The sequence below is a fragment of the Manacus candei genome, unplaced genomic scaffold (genome assembly GCF_025592945.1).
Source record: "Manacus candei isolate 608988 ecotype Guabito, Panama unplaced genomic scaffold, ASM2559294v1 h1tg000014l, whole genome shotgun sequence".
Classification (NCBI taxonomy): Eukaryota; Metazoa; Chordata; class Aves; order Passeriformes; family Pipridae; genus Manacus; species Manacus candei.
In genome coordinates this window covers 72223180-72250069 of record NW_026138062.1, presented here as the reverse complement: position 1 = coordinate 72250069, position 26890 = coordinate 72223180, and the positions used below count along the sequence as shown (strand labels likewise).

The 26890-nt window shown below is 38.3% G+C and overlaps 1 protein-coding gene across 13 annotated transcripts in view; it reads right to left on the bottom strand.

Annotated features, from left to right (window-relative positions):
* ROBO2 (roundabout guidance receptor 2) overlaps positions 1-26890 on the bottom strand; it is a 941272-nt gene that overhangs the window by 50302 nt on the left and 864080 nt on the right. For 6 of the 13 annotated variants that reach the window (XM_051779569.1, XM_051779574.1, XM_051779570.1 and 3 more), the window contains 4 exons: positions 19928-20098; positions 12508-12768; positions 7815-8015; positions 221-6839 (listed from right to left, as the gene is read on the bottom strand). In XM_051779569.1, coding sequence (XP_051635529.1) covers positions 6838-6839; positions 7815-8015; positions 12508-12768; positions 19928-20098 — 635 coding nt within the window. In that variant the 3' untranslated portion in view covers positions 221-6837. Of the gene's footprint in view, positions 1-220; positions 6840-7814; positions 8016-12507; positions 12769-19927; positions 20099-26890 lie in introns of those variants that run through there. The other 7 variants (XM_051779576.1, XM_051779579.1, XM_051779577.1 and 4 more) reach the window with 4 other exon arrangements.

Genomic DNA, 26890 nt, shown 5'->3' with positions numbered 1-26890 from the left:
ACCTGCTTAGGTTGTACACGTGTAAAAAATAACTTCAACTCATCCGTGAGGTCTCTTTCATTGGTTTTTTTTTACCCTCTTTCCTATTGCTTTTTGCCTCAGACTTGTGTTCATGAGGTAAGGAGGAGAGCTGCACGCTTTTTGCCTAGGGCAAAATCCTGCTGCCACTTGTGCAAGTAGAAGCTTAGAGGAAAAAAGGAAGGGCATTCACACAAATAGCTAATCAAAGGGTTTTTAATGATACTCATTAGGAAAGAAATTCATTAACAAGCCAGCACAGAACATTCCCTGAAGGGAGAGTGATGTTATTGGTCACATCAAAGTCCCCACCTGACTAACACCTTTATTGCTGTTCATAGTAAGGCCAAGTTAGCAGCAAAATCAGTCGCATTCAGTTCCTGCCAAGGAAAAAGTCAGCAAAGCATGGTCATGGAAACTGGATCAATTTTCTTTTGCTAATAAAAATGGCTTTTCAACTTTTCACAGCGATGTACAGTTTAGCACCCGCCACCGATGCTTTTGAATTCACACAATTTTACATTTACTACCATTCATTCTTTTCCCCTGCTCTTTCTCTCTCTTTTATTTGGATACCTCTGACTGTGTCCAAACCAGTGCCCATGGTAGTGGTACAGTCCCACAGCAGCACAAAGCTCAGCTGGATGGATGCCAGTGCCCCTTTTTGAACAGAAGCCTGCAGGAGGCAACCACATTGCAAGGCACCACTGCAGGCCCACCAGAGCTTACCCCCACTACTCAGGATAGACGCAACCTCTGAGCATCAGAGCCATTTCCAGCTGGCAGGCAAAAAAACTGCCTTCTTTTTATGCTCACACCATTACTTACCTATAAAAGGGACTCTTATTTTTTCTGCCAACTCATTCCTAGAGATTAGTATCGGTATCTTGGGACGCTCATTTGCTCTGTAAAAATTAGGTTTTTAAATAGACTGAAGCAGAAATCTCACTTTTATTGCACTGCCCTGATACAGTAGAGACCAGTTATTAGAACAAATTGTAGCAAGCCGCTTCCTGGTTGTTATACCCACATAATTACTACAGGCTGCTACATGAAACCCTGCTTCACTCTTATGCTTAGAGGCGAGATCTCCATTTTGCAAGGACAGAGCAAGTTCTATTATGCATTTTACTGCCAAAGGAGGTCAATTAACTTTAATTGGTTCTAATTAGCACTTGCTCAAGCTGTTATATTCTTTACCTGCATCCGAGTGGCTCTCCAAGTGCTGCACAATGGATTCCTGCTTATGAACACAAAGGAGAATTACTAATGGCATCCTCGAAGGCAAAAGATGCACTGATCAGCATAAATGGGGAACAAATATCAGCACAAATAGTAGCAGGCCTTTTTAGAAAAAAAAAAACAAAAACAACAACCACAAACATTTCATCCCCATCTGGCTTTGATCAATGGAGCTGAATGCAACTGTGCACCTTGTTGTTTAAAGTTAGAACAACCAAAGTACACAAATGCAATTATTCTCTACCATAACTTCTTTACACCTGAGAGATAAGTACTGGAAAATGCAGGGGGTAAAGGGGTGGAGGGAGAGTGTAGCAGGTCTGAAAAAAACCAAATAGATAATTTCAATGGTAGCAAAAACAAAATGCCAAGAAAAAGAAAAAAAATCATCAAGAGTATACCTGAAATGCTCTATTTTCTAGGATTTTTGAGGATTGTTTTAAAAGATCTGTTTAAGTGAAAGGTTTAGTTTTGCTTTTGTTTGTTTGTTTGGTTGGTTTGTTTGGGTTTTTTTTCTCATTCTGCTGCAGCGAGAGGAACAACCTCACTTGCCTAAATGTCACTGTAAGCCATTTGAGTCCTCAGGATGTGGCGAGAAGCTGGCACCCAACTCAGGATTGTCTACGACAGACTGAATGCCAGAAGAGATGCTGCAACTCTGAGCTGTGCTCTAGGAACTTGTTTGCTGCTGTGGTCCTCCTGGATGTAGCTACACAGTTAGACAAACTCAGGCTAGAGAGGAATCTAGTCCTCACATCAAGAGTAGAACCCAGAGCTGGCTCTCCCCAGATAACCAGTCCACCTTCACAGCACACAGGCATGGCCCTACTTCTCCTCTGGGTCCCATGACATATCTCTGAGTTGTATCTGTTATTTTGGGTGAGGAGCACTGTCAGGCAAAGGTCAGTCCTAAAGAGAAGCAGGGAACATGCTACATACAGCAGAGTTTGGTAGCACTGCTCTGCTGTGTTCCACTGCTCAGCACTGAGACCGTGGCAGGACTGGGCAGGATGTCCCTAAATGTGAGACGTGCCTGACGAAAAGGTCCCTGTGCAAACCACCACAGTGCCTAACTCATCAAAGACCTTCCCTGCCCTGAAAAAATTCCATCCTCAGGGAAGTGACCTGCCTCTACACACGGGGTGCCTGGGATCTACTAAAAGCCACCGAGACTAAAGCCACGTGGCTGGAGACTTCCTGAGGTGTCTCAGGGCACAAAGCGGCCAGGGCTGGGGCTTTGTACAACCCTTAACACACTCCAGTCCCACCAGCTTGGATTAACCACATATTTCAAACAAAGTTCTAGAATTAGTGTCCCAAGGATCTAGGCCTCTATGGACTTTGGATAATTTGTTTTGGTATGGAAACCAAAAGCAATGGAGTTTATGCATATTAGTGTACCGTTCAAAATTACATGTGAAACTGTGGTGGACTCGGCTGATTCTAAGCCAGTGTATGTGTTCCCTATTTTAGTAGTACTTTTTGCCATTTTCCTGCTATTTGAATGTACCTCCTAAATAAAATGTCTGCTGCCCATATGGTTTTCAAAAATAATTTATTTTTTTAGCTAATGTGTTCCAGAGAGAGGGAACACAAAACATGTGTTAAAAAACAAAAATGAAATTAAAAAATCCTCCCCTCGGCAAACAAGTTTTCCCGATATCTTTACAAAAGAAGGTCAGCTTTTTTTCTTCCTACTTCCCCTGCTAAATCTTCACAAGGCCATTAATCATAAAAAAAACCCCAAACTGCATATATTGAAGATAAGTCAAAGGAGCTGCCAGTATTTTTGTTTTTAAAAAAAGTTCCTGCCAAAATCTCCCCCAGCCCGATTACCTTTCCTCTGTCAGTTGTGAGGGCTCTTTCTCAGCCCTAGTACACACCTTTTCTCCTGGTTGGCAAGGTATGGACTGAGACAAGCATAAACCAGCATATAGTTATTTCAAACAGTCATGTCTTGCTTTTGCACTGGTGTATAGTGAAATTAATACACTTAAAACATTCCATGCACCTTATTTTTTTGGACTTTTCCCAAGGAACGGTGTTTCTGTTGCATTTCAGGTGACAACCAAAAGGTATTCAAAAGGTTTACTGACTTGGAAAGGACTTGAGAAATAATAATAAAAAAAACCAAAAACCAAAACCAAGAAATGTCTGTTCTTTGCATCACTGAAATGGTTGCCTATACAGCAATACACCACTGAAGCACATGTAACCATTTATTATTTGGTCCTTCAGCAAAGACTGAGAAAAAATTGACCTGGCATCTCTTTGCCATTTGGGAATGTTCTGTACTGGGTTGGCAGAAGCTCCACCAGTACAAAACCCCAATTCCAAGGGTTCAGGCCCAGGGAATGCAGGTTTTACACATCCACTGCTTTATGGGCCTTAAGCAAAGTAAGCTGAGCACTTGGGTCCTTGCTGGACATCGAGAGCGCACACATGTACAAACGGAGGATGTTTGCTAGAATAGCTGGAGCAGTGTAATTACCCTGGTCCAGCTATTCCCAGTATAGACAGGACATTAAACAGAAACCCCTATGACAGGCAATGTTTACCACTGGCCTATTTATAACACTCTTAGCTTAGTTCAAAAACCAGCACATAAAACGTTCCTCGTCACCTGTAAGTGGACAGTGATGATTATAGCTCAGTCTATGTTATTATTGCCTGATTTTCCCAGTTTGGCTTTTCACATATTGACTCCTTACTCAAGGTCTTTTAACATAGATTTGAAATGTGAATATGTTTTATTTTTTCCCCAGTAAATATACAATACACACTTCAACAGTACTAATAACCAACTTCTTATGCCAATTAAACTTTGCTGCACTAACAATACCAATGAAACACATTAAGAGGTCATACTTTTTCGTGAACAAACTGTAGCCAATAAACAGGTTTTTTTAAAAAAAACAAATTAAAAAACAATTCTAAGTGCTGCCACAACAACCCTTTTCTTTAAACACATTATTCACAATAAATGTTTTCATTTTTTTTAAAAAAAGAAGAATACTTCTTTTAAAATAGTAAATTAAATGGCATTTTAAAAAATATGTACTGTGGTTCATTGGAAGTACACTGTATAGAAAAGAGAGAGAGAAAAAAAAGAAGAGACATCACCTGTAAGATAATGGAGACACTTTGCCATACACAACAACACCTTATGTAATATTGTAAGCAAATTATTAATGAACAAAAATGTACAGAAGCAGATGGACAAGTTAGTGAATATCATGGTACTGCACAGCTTTAATACTGACACACATTTACTTTCCAGTGGAAGAGATAAAACACATATTCGAAAGTAATTGGGATGGCTTTATCAACCTCTAATGATACTGAATTTTGAATAGAATATAGTTAGTAAGGTGTTCCACCAAAGCTCAGCACAAGCTTTTGAATTAAAAGGAAAAAAATCAATCCGTGACTGAGTTAAACATTTTCCAGAGAATTAAATTTGAATTGTACTCTGAATAGTCATCTCTTTATATGATAATATCAAAATAAAACCAAATATATGTAATTATGATGCATTCTTTATCTTACTTGAACATTTTTAAGCAATGTTTTTAACTGTAGTGTTTTAACACGCAGGAAAATGACATATACTCATTGGTCACATATATAAATAAATTCATACATTTTTTTTCTCAAGTTTTTTTGTTTGTAACCTGCTAAATAACACATCTTGACTTAAGGAAGTTAACTAACTTTTTTTAAATACTCAGTAGTGCTGAGTTATAGTTGATGGTTGTAGTGTTTTATCTTATCATGGAACAAGTTAATGAAATGAAAAGCAACACATATTCAGCATTGTAATTTACTTTTCTAAAATTCTGCCATTACTAAAAGTGTTCTTAATACTGGTGAGCTCCAAGGCAATATATAAAACAACATAGACTGGTTATATGAAAAAGGTATTCAATGGAAACTTATGTTCATGATCAGATAACTAACAGAAATAAGCTGTAAGATTTAATATTTAAATTAAGCATCAAAGCAATGGGTGGGCTATCCACATATAATATTCTAAGAAAAGCTTGACAATTTACTCATTGAGATTTGAGAAGTACAGAAGATTTGGACAAAGTCATGAAAATTAATGAAGAGACAGGATGCTGTCATTAATGTCCACTTACAGAGTCTGGTTTATTCAAAAAGTGTATAAACATGTGTTATTTCCTCATCATAGTAGGGTTTGAAGCCACTCACTAAAACACAGGTCAAAGATTTTCTTTGCTTGTATCCAGCTTTTGGATGTAGTGTATTGCCAGAAATATATTTAATGGAAGTCGAAAATAGTTTGACTGTTGCTTTCCTTCCAAACACTAAACACTTTACTACAAATTTAGTGGATCCAACTTCAACTCTTGCAGACTTCAAGTAACAGAACAGAAAGGGTTGTGTAGACTGCATCAAAACAATTAATGTCATGAATTTCAGTGGTGCAGCTCTATCTTCTATTCTACTGTACATGTATTGGAAAGATGAAATAAGATACTCTGACATTTCAATTTTTTGGAAGCAGCCTGAATATGTCTTAACAATAAATTGCATTCTTAACTTCTTGATGGGTATTCCTTGCGTTTATATTGTTTTTTTTTCTCCTGGAAAATCTCTGTCTTACATTTTGGGCTGGAGAAATTAACGGTAATAATTCCTTTAAAACTGCAATATAAAACCAGCTTTAGTGAAACACCTTAAGTTCTTTTGTTTGTAGCAAGGTTTGTTTTTCTTCCCCTTTACTTAGTGGCATGGGATGGCTAAAAACAGATACTAAGGGCATCATTCTAGCGAAAGGGTCTAGGCCATCTCATGCTACCTTTAGTTTTCATATTCGCCCTTTAACCTCACACTTCCAACTTTTGACCCCTTCTTAAATAGGAAGAGCAACTATGTTGCTTGCTTTTAAAAGATTTAAATCTGTCTCTAATGTCTTCACTGACATTAGTTTTGCCTGTCACTTTCTCATTTCTACACCCCAATGGAAAACCACCTAACATACTCCTTTACATCCAGCGTTATCCAAAGTAGCTTACAGGACATAAACCTTCTCCACACATTCAGTCTCTTTTTTTTCTTCATGTCATGAGGAGTAGAGTTTTGTGCTTATCACCAAATAAAATTGCAGTGCAAACTTTAAACATAAAAGTTACACAATTAAAAGTTAATATATGGCACCACAGCCTATTAATTCACATATAGTACAACAGACCAGTAAAAACAGACATGAATATGAACATAGCTAAAAAGAAGGTGAGCTTGCATAGCAATGCAACAAAAGAAATTATATACAGAAGGAAATCCTTTTCATCCTGGAGGGTGATTTTTTTTTTCTTTCTTTTTTATATACTCCTGACAAGGAATAGTTTAAGGTGGATGGTGTATTAAAGAGAAGAACACAAGTAAAGAATCTGTGGGATATGTGTGGCTGTGTGTCTTTACATTGCATTTACAGTTCTTTTAATAGTACATAAATAAAGAAAATGTTCATTGCACTGTTTAGTGTCATCACTTCCATGAGTTCAGACCTGATGGTCCATCAGAGCAGCTTGCAATGTGTCTTCTCAACTACTCTATAGAGAGAAACAAAAAGAGAAAGAGATTGTAATAAGAGAAAAAAAAACCCACAAAACAAAGCCTATGGCAATATTACTGCAGTACAGGATGAATATTCAATAGGTTGTGTGAAGAGAGCTAATTGCTTCTAAGAGGAAAAGCAATGAATGCTAAAATTCAGCACTTACCAACACCATATCTGAGACTGCACATTCCAGGGTTTGTGGATCCCCTCTTACAAGCTACTGGGCAATAACTGTCAGGAGGAACTGAGGGTTTGACTGCAGCCATAGGATGCAGACATGCCAACAGCCCCAACTCCTTTTATCAGTAAACACACCAGTATGCCCGAGCTTGCTGGGAAGTTGATGTTCTACTTCAAACACCAGAGTGAAACCTTTGGGTATCTGGTACTGCCATCACATACACAGCATCAACACAAAGCTTAACGGACAACGACTGACAATAGAAAAAAGTTTGGGAAATAATTTCCCTGTCCTGGGATGCTGAGGAAAAGAGTTGAGATATGCAACTCAAAAAAAACGGGCCACACAATCAAGAAAAGAAGACCTCCATCTAAGAGAATACTGCTCATCAGGTGACAGGAACTTAAGGAGAAGGCATCACCATGACCAAAAAAAAACAGCACCCTTTTCATTCACTCTGAGAAAAAACAGTCAATGGCATTTCCAAGACAAGCACGTTACACTTTGTCAAGAAAATTCCTAATTACTAGAATTTCTCTTCAGTTTTCTCTGTGCTTCACTAGCATAACACACTGAAAGACATACTGTGTAGATAACATTGTCATGAACTGGTCCAAACCAAAGAACAGAAGAACATAATTTATTTGTCACCTCAGATGGCAGAAATATCTAGGTAAAATTTAACCTGATTATCACACACAACTTCCTACTCTCTTCACAGCAGACCTGTAATTTTTCTCTTTTTGTCTATTTGAGAGTTTTAACTGTAGCTAGAGATAAACTTACATAATTCACCAGTAAACTGTCCTTGACTGTTTGATCCCACATAGCCTATATCGAGAAGGTCACTGGCATTGCGTTGGTGACCTCCTCGCAAGACTTCACCTTTTCTAGGTCCAGTCGATCCTTTAGAAGAAGATGTTCCTGAAGAGCTGTGGCCACCAGGGGATGGGAAGTTGGGTTTACTATATGGTACGAGTGCCTCTTCTAGAAAAGCAAAACAAAACCAAAGCAAAGTAAATACCAGCGAATTCCTAGAAATAGGAATAAACAAGCTATTCATTTATGGACATCATATTCACTCTTGCCCTCACGAATCTGTCTTTCATCTTGCTTTTTATGGCACAACAATTTTACCTAGGAAAATACACAACTAAGAGTTGTGTCTCAAGGATGGAGAAGCCAGGATGAATTATTCTTGTTTCCTTGTAAACTCATAAGTCAGTCTGTATTAATTATAAAAAGTCTAGATTCATTATGAAGTAATAAATCATGAATCATAGATACTTTAATAAAAATAGATGCACATGCAATTTCCAAAACAATGCAGCTATGATTAGATTTTTGCTTCAAGCCCACATGAACGTGCTTTTTCCTTTTCTTTAGCTTAAATTATGGCAACATTACCTCAATCAGTTTAGATAAAGAACTACAATATCAGCTAATTTAATTAGCTTCCAGCAACTCAGTAATTTCTAACGATGCAAAGTACACTAACAATTTTTTTTAACTAGTGGTGAATCACATTGGAAAATATTATATTACACATAACAGTTGTAATATTTGGGCTGAATAAATCATCTTGCAGCTTGTTTTATGTTCCATTATGAGCAAAAGGCTTACTTTTGCTCACTTGGCTTCTTTTTCAGTGAAGACCTGCTTGCAGAACTGCTTGCAAGAGCAGGATTAATAGCAATAAAGCATAAGACTGCATGTCTTCATATAGCATGAAGTAAAATAAGACATCACTTCTGATTAGAGTTTCCAGGAGATATTGTTGTAATAATCCCAACCTAAGAAGCAAAACAGCAGCACTGATTTAGCACTGAAATAGAAGCACTGTTTTATTTCTTTGCTGTGTATGATCTCTTTTCGCCATCTCAGAAGCTGAAGAAAGAGATCTTCCTAAATATAGTTTGGTTCAAGAAAGAATATAAGTATATATCCTTAACCTCAAACACAGCAACTGCCCCTTCTGAAATCGGTGGGATATCTCCTGCCTGAATCTTACTTTTTTTTTTTTCAAGTGGATCTAGGCCAAAAGGGTTTTCTTCATTTTGCTTTTCCCATTGTCTTCACTCTTAAATAACCCGATGAGGAGAAACGGACTTTTTTTTGACAGAGGGCAGGAACACAGATGGAAAAGTAGGTGGGGATGGTTGGAAAGAAAGAGGAGATAAAAATGCTTTGATTCACGAGCTTGAAGCCTTAGCAAAGGCTGCAGCAGAGGCACAATTAACTTAAGAGAAATGCTAAATGAGAATGAATTTGTGGAAGAAACCCAGGATTTCAGTCTTTGTGCCTGCTGCCACAAGTGAGTAGGACATGGGGATTCCCCATGTGATCTGTTATTAACAGAGCCTGTTTGCAAGGTAAATCTGTTGCAGAGAAAGGCAGGCAGCTGAATTCTTTCCCTGCCAAAGTATCTCACTCTGGCCCTGCCCAAGGGACCAGAATATTTGTGCTGGGGGACATAAGGGCATTATCAATGTTTTGTGCTATGACCGTGTGGTGTCCTTGCTGAAATACAAAGAAACACCCAAAAGACACAGTAAAATGGCATTTAACAGCCATAGTCTCCTAAATTATGTTACTTGTTCCTTATATATCAAAGCCCAACAATAGAATCAGATGCAAACCTGGTTTCCAAAGGCTGGCTAAAATATGGAATGGCTTGCATTAAGGCAGTAATAAAGCAAGCAGCATAAATCAGTTTAGCAGAAAGCTGGAAACATTTTTAAAGGATGAAAAGAAAAGTCACTAGCATTGCAAAAGAGTTGGAAGATGACATATATGGTCAATTGATTTGTTTTTCTAGTTTGTGGACTCTGGATAAGGCCTCCTTCGGGTTCAATGAAATATTGAGAGGAAACGAGAATGAATAAATATAAAGTCCATTATCATTATAGAGCATATGGTGTGTTAAATTATCTATTGTGCCCTCAGAAATAAATATAATCCATAAAATAAGTAATTGTGACATAAAATAAAGGCTAAGTTTTTCACGACATTCTAGCACATGAAAGGTAGTTGTCTCAAGTCCTGAGAATGGACTTACATTCATTAAACACTCCAAACAGTGCCCCACGCCCTAGACTTGCAAAGAATATGGGGAGCCTTTGCCAATGCCTTTCTCTTTGAATTTCTAAGCCTTTAATTTGAAGACATAATTCTAGCCCCCATGAAATCAAGATAAATGTGTGTAACGATGTTTCCAGGCCCCATAAAATAACCAAAAGGCTTTTCATATTATCAAAACTATTGTAACCTGATCTAGCACTACTCTCTTTAGAGGGACAGACGAGAATGTCATATTTGATGTGCTGTAACTGTGCTTCCACAATGAAGCCACTGGCAGGAACCCAGTGATCTTGTTTATACTGAAAGCAACCAGTGGAAACATGGTTCCCAGACTTGAGCATTTTTATTCTATTCAACTTCAAACTAAAGGTCTTGCTTTCAAAATTTCACTCACAGCTTGGTAACATCTGAGTGAAAACCCCTAAACTGCAAATTAGCTATTTTCTGGAAGCTGATATCTAATAATAACTCCTTTTGGAAATGTATTGAAAAGTGGGACAGGATAGATTTCCAGAGATCTATGCTATTAATAAAGGAAAAGGGAAGAAGTGCAATTACTAATATGATTAACCCCCCCCAAGTTTAGTAATAGGAACAGGCATCATGCACAAGAGTAGCCTTTTTTAAATCTAGAATAGACAAGAATACAGAGCAAGAAACTGTAGTGCCAGTGAAGGCAGATAGATAGATATAAAGCTCTGGCCCACTCTGAGCACAAACTTTATGAACTCCTCACACCAGGGTAAATCCATAATATCTCCTAGAGGAATCATTATTTTATGCATAAAGGATATGCACTTGCTCTCATCATCCTGAATTTGACAAGAACAAGATACCTGTAATCACTTCAGTCCTAAATTCAGTGCTTATGTAGGTCACTGGAAGTGGCAAGATCGAGTTCTCTTTATTTATGGATAGATAAATGCATGTCCTGCAGGATGGGAATTTTATTACTGTATAAGCTCTGCATCACAGAATAACTGACAACTTCTATTTGTACACTTGTGAAGCAGTGGAAAAAGAAGGGAATTCTTGCTAAGCAGGTCAGAGAAGCTTCCTTAATAATAATTTACACAGAAATAAGAAGTGTAAAGTATATTCAGGCTATTTTTTCTACATGTTTGTACATCTCGTACATTGCAATTAAAATTGCCATTTCACCAAACAGCAAGAATTTCACACATTATTTTTAAACTGTGACTTCAAGATTTCACAACATGCACAACCACTCACTTGTTTATGCAGCTGAAAGATTAGAGGTTTTTAAAAGTATCACTATGGTTATATTTTAAAGTATGCTTGTATTTAAAATAGTTACATTTTAAATATTGGTAGCAATATTTCCCAGGAGTACTTTATTCAGTAAATCCTGCCCCCATGATAGATTTGCTTGCATATTACTAATTTTTTTTTTGGAGTGTCAGTGATACTAGTGGCCTAGATTAACAAGGAGCATTAATAGGAGAATAAAATCAAGAAAAATATGGATTATAAGAGTACCTGCAGTGTGACAGTGGGAGTCACATATATACTTGAAGAAACAGCATAACCCTACAGAAAACTCCACATACAGTATAATTTTTTGTTTAAATCTTCTTAATTGTCCTCTTGTGTTACTCTAATCAGCACTGCACTGGTATGCCATGTGACTAGTGGGTTAAAGGAAATACCCCAGTTTGAGGGTAAAAGCTGGAAGAGAAGCTTTTACTTGAGGTCAGGTTGAGAGAAGGAAGCTGCAAATACTGTAAAACTACAACTCCAGCCCAGCATCACCTCCTGTGCACATTTTTACAGGCCTGAAATCCATTTAAGAGATAAAGTCAGCCCGCGGCAATGTGCAGGTCCTGTATGAAGGTGAAAGCCTGCTCTGTCATCTTGCTGGGCCTAAGAGATGAGTGTTACTTTGTCATATCCTTGAAGAAGAAGATGGTGCTTTAAATACAGCTGGAGGGAATGTCAGTAGCTCAGAAGAATCAGCCTTCTTTTGGACAGGCAAAAACACCTGCTGCCAATTTGGAAGAAGGTTCAAAGAACTAGAAAATACAGCCTTGTATTTATAAGTAAATACATCTACCAGAAGATACTTTAAAAATCTCTTTCTCCCTCTGTGCTGGCCTGAAACCACTCCTGTTTTCTCCACTGCTATGCTTGACAACAATATTAATTGCCAAAACACTGTAAAGAATGCACCGAATCAGGTATTGAGATTTCATGGTTGCAGGAGGGAAAATAGTTGGATCACAAGCTCTCCCTTCACTTTGCCTTTTCTTGTTTTCCAGCCTAAGCCTCACCAGTGTGAGGTGTGAGGTGATCCTGGACTCCTGCCAGGTACAGAAAACTCTCAGCAGAGTGTCAAGAAGCCGCCTGCCTTGCCTCGGCCGGTGCAGCGCACACACACCTGATCCGAAGGCTTGTTTGTGTTGGGCTTTCCTGAAATCCTCTTGGCGGTCTGTAGAGCTTATCCACTCCTGGGTTTGCCGCTGCCACTCTAGAGATGTCCTAGCTTGCCGGTCCAGGGAGCTCTTTGTCTCATCTACGTTCGGTGCATGCTGCCTCTCAAGAGAGCTTCCTTTCCTCTCTGCCGAGCCTCCGCGCTGGCCGGGGACTATGGGCTGCCTTAAACCCTGACCAGGGGGCGGGTCGGGTGGTGGTGGAAGATCTAAAAAACGTGAATAAGATTTAGATGAACTAAATTTTATTTTTTTTTTTTTCATTGAAACAGAAGGTCTATTTGATGCTGAAAAAAGAAAAGTCCCCTGCAACCGGCATGAATCGCTCCATTCGTCGATTTTTAAAAGGAAGGAATTTCACGTTAATCAGAAAAGTGGGTTTGTATTCTGCTAGCTCTTTATTCAGGTTACTATGTTGCTAGCTCTTTCTAGCTTCCATAAAAATTGATAGGCTCTCATCCCTGACTTACATTTCTAAGCATGGAATTTATTTTCTGTGGGGTTTATTTATTTTCTGTGGGGGTGCTGTTTTGTTCAGCAACAGGAAGCAATTAAGAAAGGCAATAGAAAACTGACCTGTGCCGGTTGACAATTTCCCTCAACATATTGAGACTTGCTTCATCATCCCCATTTTCAGGCTTAACTTTCAGCTGGATGTCTAAACTCAAAATCTAATATAGAACATCATCAAAATGAATAAAATGCCACAAAAATTGAGAAAAAAATATTCACGAAACCTACTGTCATTGAAAAACCATCAATATATCTCTGAAAAATGTGTTTAAATGGAACCACCATACAATGTGTAAGCATTTTATTCAAGTAAATGAAGAGCTAAAGTCTTCACAGACAAGGGGATGGCCACTCTTCAGTTTAGTGTCTTGCAAATATAACCAACCAAAATACAATTTAAGCTAACACCAAGACACTTGACTGGTCTCTAACAATCTTGTTCTTTTCAAGTTTATCACTTGGACTACTAAGATACTCTTAGAATTGAAGATCAACCTTCTAATCACATTTGTTGAAGCAAAAGTACATTTTTTTATTAGTTCTAGTCCCAAGGTAATTACCGTCTCCGAATAATTTTAATTCTAAATCTAAGATTTTCATGTAAACTACACGATAGACTTATAATAGCCTCAGATTATTTAAGAAAAAGCCTCAGATTATTTAAGAAAAAGAAAACAAGAAATAAAAGCCCTTTAGTATCATAATGAAAACTATTCTCTATCAGATATCCATTTTATACGTGGAACATTTTTTGATAATTCTGTTTTGGGGCAATGCATAGCCCAAATAAATCCCTGCAGCCCCATCAACTTCACTAAAACTGTGTTAGTCTACAACAGATTTGGGTCTGTCCTGTTTTCTAGTCTATTGTATCTTACAGTGTTGTGAAGATTTATCAAGAAATTGAACTTGGTTCAGTAACAGGAATGGAAAAGGAAACCTGTTTTGCCTTCAGGGAAGTCTGATGCTTATAACTCTAGTGAAACTGAAATTCATTTTATAAATTGGTCAGGAGGCCTTTGGAGGGAGTTTATTTCAAAGTCTGTAATCTGGCTTTATATAATACTTTATATAACGCTACACAGAATTTTTTTCATGTCCTTGCTGTTAGAGGTGATACTTATACCTCATATACAGAGCAGATATGCTTCCAAAGTCACTGAGATGTCATTCCAGTCAACATTGTCTCTTACAGATAAATGAGGAAGTGCAGGTAATTTGTGTTTACAAGGGAAAGAAGTTGTCCCTGATGATGCTCCTGTACCTTTGCTCAGAGCTGAAGTGCTACACTCCGATTAAGATAACTATGTTCTGGCAAGAGCAGCCTTCTAATAACGTGTCAGTGAGCCTGGTGTATGCTTTATGTTCAGCACTAATTTATTTGAGAAATTTTTCGTTATGAATATAGATGTGACCTTTCGTGACAATGACTATACTTGAGTTACTGTAGGTGGAAGCAGGGGGGTATGGGAGCTTGCCAATGTTGAAATTGCTTTATAGTGTTGGCTTCCAAAATGGCATTTCTTATAATTGATTTTATTGCAAGCATAACCAGTTAATGTACAGAACCACAACACTGGCATCTGCTTATGAAATCTGAAATAGAGATTACTGAAGTTGTGATTTATAAGCACTTTGTGGGGATGCACTGAATCCAATAAACAGTCATAACATGACATAGGACTATGCAATTTCCCCAGATAAAATATTTACCGTTCAATATAAACAAAATTTTCAAGTGGTATCATAGAAAAAAAAGTTCAAATTATTGCAGTATTAAACTTTAAACAGAGTACCCTTCTTCAGAAATTGCCATCTAATAGTTGTTATTAATTAGGTACTTAAAAGGAAAGAAGGTTTGTACTTAAACTGTTCTGCATGTTCTAGAGCTAGCTGCAGCTCCTGGAATTACTGTAGACTTATGCTGCTGATCTAATGTTAACCTGATTCTTGCTTTTATCCATCCAGAAAATAAGCATAAAGACTGACTTATGCATAGAAGTGAAATAAAACATCATGTTTGTAAAGCTCTTTGGCTGTTCTAGACCTATGGATGAGTTGAAGTGAAAAATAGGATACACATTCTAATGAAGATTCACAGAATTCTGGAAGAATTACAGGTACTATAGAATTAAAATAAGCTGGCTCCAGCCTGAGTACAGACTTACTGAACTGTGTTACACATCTGAGATCTGTAAGAACAGTTACTAATTGTAGCCAAGCTTCACCTGACTAAACCATTTTCTTTTTCGCCTTCTTCCTCAGGCTGACTGTCATGCTAACACCTACCTGTCCTTTTTAATAAAAGCTGGAAGAGAGCTTCATTTGGAAATGTGGCTTTTTCTTTGCTCTACAACTCACATCCCACAGTGTAAATCTTCTGCCTTAGGTAAATTACTAAATATTCTCTGTTAGAATAGAATCATAGAGGGTAAATTTTAAACTTTCATGTGCAACTGATATTTTATTTTAAGCTCATGCATACTGAAACAATATAAATCTTGCTCGGGCACACAGAAAAATCTCGTGTATCTGGAGTCACGAGTTTCTCTCTCCAGTGCCATAGAGAGTAGTCTTCCCTTTCCCTTTCTCTTTCCCTTTCCTTTCCTCTCCTACCCCTAGTAAAGGGGTAACAGAATATCAGCAGAATTAGTAGCCTCAGACTCTGGTAGGCAGATTAATTTCCACACAGAGGCAATCCAAGTCATTCCATCACGTCGATTACTTCAGAGTAGTTTTGAATCTAGAAATTTAGGGACTTCAGTGGGCTTTTCAGTGAGGATACCCAGAGTGGTAACACTGACTATCACTCTACTTCCATCTAAATCACATTTATCTTTCATGTGCCAGATAAAATACCTAAAAACCCACACTGAGCTAGTAACTTTCTAGGCCAGTGGGATGTCATCCAGACTATCGTTTGAAGCCTCTAATGGCAGGATTATCAAACCTGTGAGGCAATTCATAAGTGCATTTCTGGAGGTGGTGGTGGGGTGATTGTCTTATTGATTTAGTAATGGAGGGATTGTGATTGAGAAGCTGTAGGACATCAGAGTGCCTAATAGGGGGGAAATGGATATTCGTCCTGGGATTACTCCAGCCCTCCGTTAGAAGGCAGGGCACTGGCTAAGTGATTTAGGTACTAGTCAAACTTTGTCACAGCCTCTCATTATTAACTGGAAAAAGCAGCAAGTTACAGAACCTACAAGTATAAGGACAAACCTTTCTACCTGTGCCAGTGATTTCTTTTCCTAGGGATGATAATTACTGTGACATTTAATAAGCCTCTGAACCACTTTCTAACATCAGAAGGTGAGGATCTTCTCTACAGTGATCTACCTTAGGAAAAACTGACTTTTAATACACAGTAGGAAGCCAGTGGGAAAACTAAGAGAAGTCTTGTGTTCCAGTTCTCCTTTTTAGCCCCTAAGCATATTTCCCTTCTGCCTCCTCTTTGTTTTTTTTTGGTTTTTTTTTTAACATATCATGCTCAGAAAAGGAAGAGCTTTTAAATTTAGTCATGAAGTTACCATGCCACAAACTATTTGACAGATTCCACTGTTTTGCAATTTGTGAGTATACTGTTTCCAGAAAAACAAATTATTCCTTGAGCACTAGAACTAAAAACCTCCTGTTTTTATGGTGGTCCGTGAGCTCAGAATGAAAGTTTTCATCATCTGTTAGATTCATAACATATTCTTCCTCTGTGGATTTGCTATTGTATCCGTGGTCTTTCAGGATGTGGAAGTTAAAAAACAAGTTGTACAGCAAGACAAATATAAAGACTCCATCTAGAGTCAGTCTCTGGAGTATTCTGACCTGCAGCTGAAGAAAATGAAGCAGCAGGCTTTTAGGGGATTTGTGTGGATTGCTGTCAAAAGTAAGCATGCAGTTGAACCCTCATATGCTTACACAGTCTGAGATGTGTGTGCTATGTGTTAAATATTACAGCTTCTTAGGTCTTTTGCACTGTCCCACATGGTTACAGTTAACACAGTGGAAGTGCTCAGGATGCATATGGGATTGGGCAGAGAAAGGACATAGCTGGAGATTACTTGGTCAATGAAAATTTAAAATGACAGATATCCGAGATGTGATGAGACTTAAACACAGGATACTAGGACTCATCTAACTTGGGAATTTGAAAACAACTGACAAACCAAGTATGTTCTCACATGACAAATCCAAGAGGAAGTAGCTACAAGGGAATGGATTGCAGACATCTGAAAACCAGGAAAAAACATATAGTGATGCTTCCCACTGAAATCATGACAGCCTGGGGCTGGCCTGGATTAGGGTTTAGAATTGCTAGACCTATCTGAGGTTCTCCTGCTTGCTTTCTCTAGCTGTAGCTTAAGCATAGTGGGATTGTCTCTTTTTGTAAAGTTCATTGCAATATTCCACAGAGAGTATCTAGTTACCACTCTTTTTCTGTATACCAGAGTTTCCTAAATTCAATTGTTTACATACATGCAGGTGGCAGCAGCAACCTTTAGCTTCCTTAATTTCAAATGATCTTTTGCAAATTTAGATATGACTCAGACTTGCCATTACACTTTAGTGACTCATATTCAGTAGGAGTTGAAGTGGAAAAACTGTACCATTTGTGTTTGTTTGTTCCTGTGTTAATACAGAATGGGAAAGGTTTCTCTATTGCTCAAGGACATTATAAATTTTTGGAACATATAGTAAGTACTTCCAGGTTTATATCAGACAAATATTAATCTGTTTACTGCCTGTGTCTGAAATGTTGAGGGAAATAGTATATAATTGGTATTCCGACTCAAATATATGAAAGAAACTCCAGTAAGATTAGTATATTATAAAGATTAAATAAAAGACAATAGGAGATTCCTCTTTTAAAATAAATCCTAAAATCTGATCTCCTTCACTAATTTAAAACAATGCCGAATTTCACAGTGCAGTCACACTGTGGAGTCACACTTCCATTTGTCCCATGACCTGAACTGGATTCCCATTACTTTTCTGGTACCCACATTATTGTAAAACATTTCCACAGCAATAGTATTCAAAAGAAGAATTAAGGTCCCACCATACTGAGTACACTACAAACTCACATGTACATAGAATTTGGAGCCCAAATTGCTCACAGTTCCAGGTGACAGGATAGGCCAAACAGAAGGATTAACACATGGACAGACACTGTATGGCCAGCACCACAAGTGACACCCATGGTTTCTAGTTACTGTTCTCACAGAAACATGTATTTAATGGATCTGTGTAGCAGAGAGGCCTCTGGAATACATCCAGAAGGGCAGGGTATTAATGTTTAAACCAATTCAGATCCATATGAGCAAAATCTGAGCTACTTTACACTGTTTCCACAAATAATATGGCATTGAGAATTAGCCATAGAGCATGAGATGTAACAATAACCCCTTTGGTGAAGACTTTCCCTTCTGGAATTTATTCTCCATCTTTGTGGTCTGGCAAACATGGATTCTGCCAGAGGATACTGCAAAATTGAATCTTTATACTTGATAACATGACTGAGAACAGAGCTCTGGTGGTTTTGGTGGTCACAGTCTACCTTGCAAGATGTTAATATATTTTATTCATGTACCTGGAGTAAGAAATAGTGCATTATAAAAAAAAATTTCAATCTAAATATACTGTCTATCACATCTATTTATTACATTACCTGTCCAAAGAAGATAAAGGAGTGAGTTGGACTTGATGATCCTTATTGGTTCCTTCCAACTTGAGATATTCTATGATTCTCAAGTAATTTTTACTAGAATAAGAAGGTTTCTTATACTGAAATCTAAGGTAATTTTTTAATTTTAATTTTATTTTTCCACCTTTCCCACGCACAGGAAGATTTGTCAAGGTGTACTTAAGATTGGGGGATAGGTTCACTGGCATCACACTCACTCCCACGGTCCAGACAGTGTTATGAGAGCCTCTGAGGTATGTGGGACAGTCTACCTCTCAGAACTGTCCTACTCTGAACACTGAAATAGGGGTCAGCATGAGGGAAGTGATCACATCTCCACCTGCATGGCATTACAGATATCCTTAGTGGTTTCTTTAATGCCGTTTTTCCATCCGCCTCCTTCTCCCCTCTGATCATTTCAACACCTACAGGTGCAAGGCCAGGAAGAGAAGAAATGAGGGGGAGGTGGCCAGCCAGCCACCTTCCTATGCAGTCTTCCTCCAAAAGTAGCAGTCTTTTACCAGACTCAAGAGTGGTAGACAAAGATAATGAAAGACAGAGCTGATCTTGGGCAGATCTTAGAAGAGACTGAAATTTCCAGATGGGAAGCAGTGGTCAGAGAGAAGCAGAGATGTAAAAGAGGGAAACAAAGTCACTGAGGTCAGTGGATGTCAGGACTGAAGCAGCACAGACAAAACATGAGGCAGAATCATGGGAAAAACATGGCACATGTTGTAGCTGTTGAGTGTCTGTCAAAAACAGCACAAAGCAAACAGTGCTGCGGGAGTGGCTCTACGCTTCTCCTTAGGAATTCATGGCACACTGCTACTGGTGGTGGCTACTTTCACTTAATGTAAAATTACTCACAGGCCATTTTTTAATGTCAACTCCTGTGCAACACAGCCATTTTTGGGTAAGATTTATATCGAGATCTGATATCTCCTAAGAGATGCTAACGTGTTCAGAGCCAGAATGAAGGAAGGCTCCTTGAAGACTCACTTTACCAAGCTCCACACTGCCAGCATTGCAATACTGCTCACGAGGCAACCTGGGGACCCCGCTACACCAAACCAGTAATTCACTACAACCCATATTTCTTGAAAGATTGCTCGGCCTTCTCCCGCTCTGCACAGCTGCTTGTTGCAGGTTATCATCAGGGCCCTCTCCACGACACTTACCGTCTGTGATTCCCTCCCTACGATGAGGCAAAGGGGGCTGGTCCAACCGTCCTCCCTTGTGTTTTTTAGTGGGCCTCGGCCTCTGACCCTGATTGACAGCTGCACTGGCGTTGCTGTCAGTAGAAAAGGGACTGCTCGGTCGAGGTCTCTGAGAGGAAGAATATGCTTTGCCTACAAAAAAAAAAAAAAAAAAAAAGAAAGAAAGAAAGAGAAACCAGATGAAAAAAATGTTATTGCCTTGAAATGGGCTGTTCTATTAATGTCTGTTTCAAAACATTAAATCAGGCCTAATTCTCAGAGGCAAGCGAGTGTCCCCTCGAGGTTCCCACTGATGACAACTGCTTTAAGACACACCACAACAAGCGAAGTGATAAACTGGGCATTCTTTTGTCTTTAACTTTTATAATTAAAATTATTCCATCTGTTGTGATAAAACTACTGTATGCCATCTAACTCCTGCCTGCTCTGTGTGCTGAACAGATGTGTCATAACAACTCCTCAGCCTTGAGCAGGGAAGGAAAACAGTTCTGCAATCATATCAAATTTATCTCCTCCTGCCTTCCACTTTCATGTTTACTGAGCCAGAGTCTCATTTTAGAAGCTCCCATATGCACTGTATATCTGGAGTAACTCCAGTGAGATAAACATAACTGATTTTGCAAGCTATGTAGCAGGGTAGGTTTGTATATTTAAGGGCTCTCTTTTCTCAAGAAATAAAAATGGGGGTATGTTGAAATGCTAAAATTTTCCTGTTCATTTTCAGCACTTTTATATGTTAAAAAATGTATTCTCACTGAATTTATTCCTCAGATATATATATATATAAATATAAATATATATATATATACACACATACAGACAAACTATTCAAGCTACGTGATGTCTCTTAAAAAATATCTTTGATGCTGTTCTATGGAGCAGATGATTAAAAGCCTCATGTAGGAACCGTAGGAGCAGTGCAGTTCATTTACTACATTCACTTCCTCTTATTCTGATGTTTTTATTCAGTTAACTTAACTAGGCTTAATGTTTAATGCCAACTGATGAAAACTAAAGATCACCATCTTTTACTTCCTTTTGTTCATGTGTAGGTTGTTCTTGCCAAGAATCTTGGGGATGTTAACATTTTAATTTGTTTAAAACTGGTAATTAAAATTCTTACATGTTTTAATCCTATCTGCAGTGGAAAATGTATAAGCCAGTCAGACTTTCTGCTCTTTAAATGCTGCTGTAGGCCCAAATGGTGTTAGAGTTGATGGAAAGTGGCAAAATGGCTGTTGGTATTTTTCTGGTCAACTGAGCTCAAGCTAGTAAGGAGGTTTTTTATCCTCTCGTTAACTTAGACCTGGGTCTACCCTGCTGCAAATCCTTTCAACAGATGCTCTTACTTCCAACATGCTGTCACATATGACCTGATCTAGATAAGCTTAATCAGGAGTAATATGCAGCTCAGCATACTGTTTGAAATATTCCCAGTGCAAAGAGGGCAAAGTGAAAAAATAGCCGCAATCTCTCTAACATGGTGTTTCACATTAATACATACATGTTAGACTAATATGTCACTGTTTGACTTCAGAGATTTCCTGACTCTCTCAGCCTTGCCTTCTGACTGATGTGCACCCTGAGGGGGACACTGCTCCCAGGCAGGTTTGTCTCCCAGCTGTGTCTCTGCCAGCTGTTGGAGGTCACCACATTAGAACCCCTCAAGTGGACATTCCCTAACCCTTCTCTACCAAAAAAAGCCCAGTTGAACTTAAATGGTCTGAAATCAATGCCTTTGCTAACCTGGCTCATTTTGACTGAAGTGGGTTACAGAACACCCACCCGAGCAGCTAATTCTGGAGCTGGGAAAAAAGCAGTAACAAACGTTTGGGGGGGTCTGGAAACATTAACCTCTATAGCTGGCACAGCTGCAGCCAGACAAAGACAAGTGATCAAGCCCTTTTTTCATGGATAAGGACAAAACAGCAGATGAACACAGACAAAATATTAAAATTTCATTTAAAAATAAAAAAAAAAAATCAGTAAAGCAAAGAAATTGAGACGTGAGCCTGAAATTCCATCTCAGCTCACAGCACACTGCACAGATGTTTTGTAAAAATAAACTCACATGCAAGTGCAACTAGTGAGTGGAGGATGCAGATTTTTCACACTTATTCTTTTGACTGAAGAAATGTGATTTTTCATTCAGAACGTTGGTTTTAAAAAGAAATAGATATCAAACCTTCTCTTTTATCCCTTCATGAAAAAGAGGCAAAATAAATAGCACTGACCTAAATCAGACATGGGGCAAACACAAATGATGTGCAGACTCTCAAAACACATTTTTCAATGCACTTAATAACTGATTACAGCATCTTGTATTTGTATGCAGCCCTTCCAGTAAGAACTGCTGAGCAGCGTCAGACTTTGTAGCAGATTTAGTGTGTGTAAGTGGAGACAAGGATGAATCCACTAATTCTTGATTTAATTTCCCAAGGGTGTTAAAAAGGAAATCTGTCTGAACTTCATGGCAAATCACATGATGGCTTCTGGAAACTGGAATCAAAGTGCCTGGCAGAAGAGACACATTGCATCTGGATTTACCAGCGCCTCTTATGCTTGGCAATCAAACATTCCCACGTGAGGCCATCAAGTTGGACATCTCCTTTAGTATCTACCGGTGAGAACATTTCACAGCTGTTCTACATGGGTGAAAATAACTGTCCAGACTGCAAAGGAGTAAAGAGTCAGGACCTTCAGACTCCCTCCAGAGCAATGAACAGAAACAACACTGCTGCTTCTCCACTGCTAGACACCACTTTGCACTGTGGGGGCTGCTGGGCCGTACCAGGCACGTCTGACTGATCCCCACTACCCCGGGAGGCATCATCTCCTAATGAAACTGCATTGAGCACCGGGGAGCTATTTCCATTTGCTGAGGTTTCTTTGAGGAAAAAGAGGGGAGGACTGTTTGTTTACATGTGGGTTTTATTTTATTTCCATTTTGCCTGCTGGATCATTAAGAGAGTAAGAGGGTAATAATCATAAAGTCTCTACCACAACTGCTAGATACTTTTTTTGTACCCTACACTCTAGTAGTCTGTCTGAGGAATTACACATGTGCACTTGGTTTAAGTGCATTCGTGACCTAATTAAGCTGGAAAAATACAGCTGACAAGAGGCCTCTCAGCCTTTCATTGTATTTTCCATTCACATTGCTACAACAAGAAATCATATTTATTTTTAAATCTCTATGTGTCTGTGTGCCTATTTACTTCTCTTATGCATGTGTTTATAGTGGGAACTGCACTTCTCAAAGGCCTGATAGAAGTGACATTAATTTCGAGTGAATCGTTGCATTAACTTTTACTGACACCAAGAACACCACAAAAAAAAAAAAGTTTGGGAAGGATTTGCTACTTTCTTTTAAGACTTAGAAGACTCTTCAAGCCCAATATTGTATTTTAAATTATAGTTTGGCCATATGTGCCCATAGCAGATGAGTGAAGGTCTACATCGGTTCTTGCTTTGTCTTGCTTTGTTTTTTATCAAAGGATGAGGCAGATTTACTCAGTCAGTTTTCCACAGTGTAAGAAGCTACTGAGGGGTTCAACTACAGTGAAATAACTACCTTTTAAGGATGACTGTGTATGACCAAAGTCAGTGGCAAAAGTCCCAGTGGTTTGGGAAAAGCCATATGCATTCACCTTCTAGTTTGTTGGAGACACAGGACTTTGCCATCAACTCTTTTCATTATTCCTAATGTCCTTAAAAGGTGGTATTTGCCATGAAGTCATTGCATGCAGAAAGAGTGACATTTTTCAGGCCTAACATGTGAGACATTTCTCACAAGTGCACACATATTACTGGAAGAGAGACTTCACACCAGACTAATAGTGAAAAAATTTAAATGATAGGAACATTATGGGACCTGTGGGCAGGAATTGGCTGAGGAAGCATAACAAAAATATGATCCAAGCTCATACTTTGCTATTAAATTTATGGATTCAAATAATTAGTAATTTTTGCTTTTTTTATAAGACTAAGAAAATGCAATACATTCTTTTTTTTCCCCCAGAATATTTAAAGATCATTTTTCCTTATCTTTTTTAAAAATAGAAATAAGACATATGAAGCTTTAAAAATATGAACTAAATTATATTTAGTTTTCATTAATTCATTTTAGAAGATTGGCTGTTTTCAAAAGCAATAGTCACTTTACCTTTTTTACATTTTACTTGGCAGACTCAGTTGGCATAACTAAAATTAAATGTTATCAAAATATATTAACTTATTGAATCAAGTATTTTTAAATCAGCTATTAATAAAAGTTTTAAACAGTTTGCATTGTTAACAATAAAAGCACACCAATTCACCCCATGCTTAGAAAAACTTCACAGAAAAATACACTTTTCCGAGAAGAAATGCAACAGAAGAGCAGGGATGGAGATAATAGTTTAAATATGAACTTCATCACTGGAAATGTAAATGATTGTAAGGAGATCTTTCAGAAAATAAGATCATCAAAACTGCAAGGCAGAATTAGTGATTTCTTCACTGAAATATTAAATGGAGCATTTGTCAGTAAGTACACAGTGGAGTCAGTACAGAGGGAAACTGCGGCAGATCGAAGGTGCAGATTAAAAGCTTGTGCTATTCACTACTTCAAAAGACCAAAAATGAAACACAATGCAAAGTTTCATTGAAAATATACCGATAAAAATATCTCCATCCACCTTATTCCATGCACGTTAGACGAGTGTGAGACACGGGTTCACTGAGAGAAGAGAAGAATAGGCAGAGACACCCTTCATGCAGAGAGCATCAACTTTGAGTCTACAAACCTGTTCTTGTCAGGCTGGTTCCATCCAGCCTAAAACCAGCTTTATCTGCTGCTGCAACCAGTGCTTGTGCAAAACTGCCGCTGGTAAAGATCGAGTCATCTGAGGAGCTACCTACACTAGATCTATGACTAGAAAAGTTATGGTCCTCATCAGACGCAGAACCCCATCCATTTACCATTGAACCTAAAAACAAATGTAGGGGTCTAGTGAGTTGTGCACATTTGATACCTTTTGATCATCTAAAGCTTAAAGACCCAATTAATATGTCCTTTCTCAACAGGAAACCCAAAATTCATTTGACAGAGCTTGGTACAAAAGAGCAATATTCAGCTAAAGCTTAAAGACCCACTTTAGTATGTCCTTTCCCAACATGAAACCCACAGTTTATCCGACGGAGTTTGGTATAATAAAGCACTATAAAAGCTATGAGGAGTCTCATTCACAGATTGCTCCATGCAGCTTTGATCCTGTAAACAAAATTATATATATTCTCTACAAATGTGAAAGCTCCATAATAAATTCTTTTGAAAGTTAATAGATCTTTCTTGGAATCGAAATGAATGTGATTGTTTTGGTTTGTTTGGGGTTTTTGTTGTTGTTGTTGTTGTTTTGTTTTGTTTTGTTTTTTTTTTTACTTATTATAAACCAGTATCCAGTTTGATATTTGCAAAACCAAGTTTTAATTTTGGACAGCACATGTGTAAGTCTTGATAGATATGGCTAAAGTCAGACCTAGGCTTCAAGAGCTATCCTGAACAAGACTGGCTTTGTGTCATTTTGTCAATCAAAATTTTAAAATAAATAAGCAGTTTCAACGACCTGAAGAAAACTGTTCTAAAGTAGTTCGTTCTAGCGGACTAAAGTAACTTTTTTGAAAGGTTAGAAATAATTAAGATTCAGGAGCAGAGCAAATATATGCTCAAATTTAATACTGAGTCAGTCACCAAGCCAATGTTGGCCCCATGGAACCTTCTAACCATGCATTACCATCACTGCAGGAGATGAAAGTGATAACAACATCATAAAAATGCAGTCAGAAAACCAGACACCTGAAAAAGCATATGAAAGAAATGTGGAAATATTGACATAACTAGAATGTTAAGAGTAAAATAGTGAAGGAAGGATTAATCTTACTTGCTCTTCATTCATATTTTCCAGGAATGGAGCAGCCATGCTAATAAGTTACCAAGTCCAGCTGAGGTGCAGAGCTACCAGAACACTTTTGGGACCTGAGCTGCTGCAGGGCAGTGGGTAGTGCTGTGTAGACACAGCATATTGTTCTGACATAGTACGGGCACCTATCTTGAAATACCTGAAATCTGCTTTTTAACAACAGTCACATGCATATGTTGAAAAAAAAAAAAAAAAGCCTCCAAAAAAGCCCAGAGAACCCATGAGAATCTGCAGAGAACTGGTTATCAAAGACATGAAGACACGTGGGGAGGGAGAAATCATGGCCCTGATTTAAGTACTCAGGCAGCACAGCTGAACTTTGCAAATGTACATAAGATGTGTAGCAGAACAGTAGCCTTTTTCCAATCCATGTGCAAGAAAGTATTATGGTATTTAAAACTGCTAAGTAGTAAATCAATAATGACCTGCTTGTTAGCATCAAACTGATAGGCTAATTAACTAATGGTGGTGTCAAATATGAAAAACATCCAGCAAAAACGAGTCATGAGTACAATACATGAATACTGGAATTCAGCACCATGCTGCACCACAAAGCCCAAGAACAATGGGTTATTTTGTGATGCTGCAGTGACCAAAGCTTTTAATGTCAGTGAAGTGGCAGGCTATAATAACAAAAGCCCGTGCACTCCTAAGATACAAGAAAAGAAACAGAAGAGGTCTGTGGAGGTCTGACAGGCAGAAAGTGTGTTAAGTGCAACAGAGAGTGACAGAGTTCGATTCTGCTTGCCAAGAGCACACATAAAATTGTTATTTTCCAAACAGACTCGACCTGATGCAGACAGATGTAAGGGAGCCCAGATAGCAGCAAGGGAAGGCTAAAACTGAATTTCCTCCAAGAAAGACAGTTTGTGAACTAACAATCAAAGTGCGATAGGATATCATAGAGAATGGGGAGTAAAGAGGCTTAGCAACAGTTACTGATGATGTATGAAAAGAGATACTA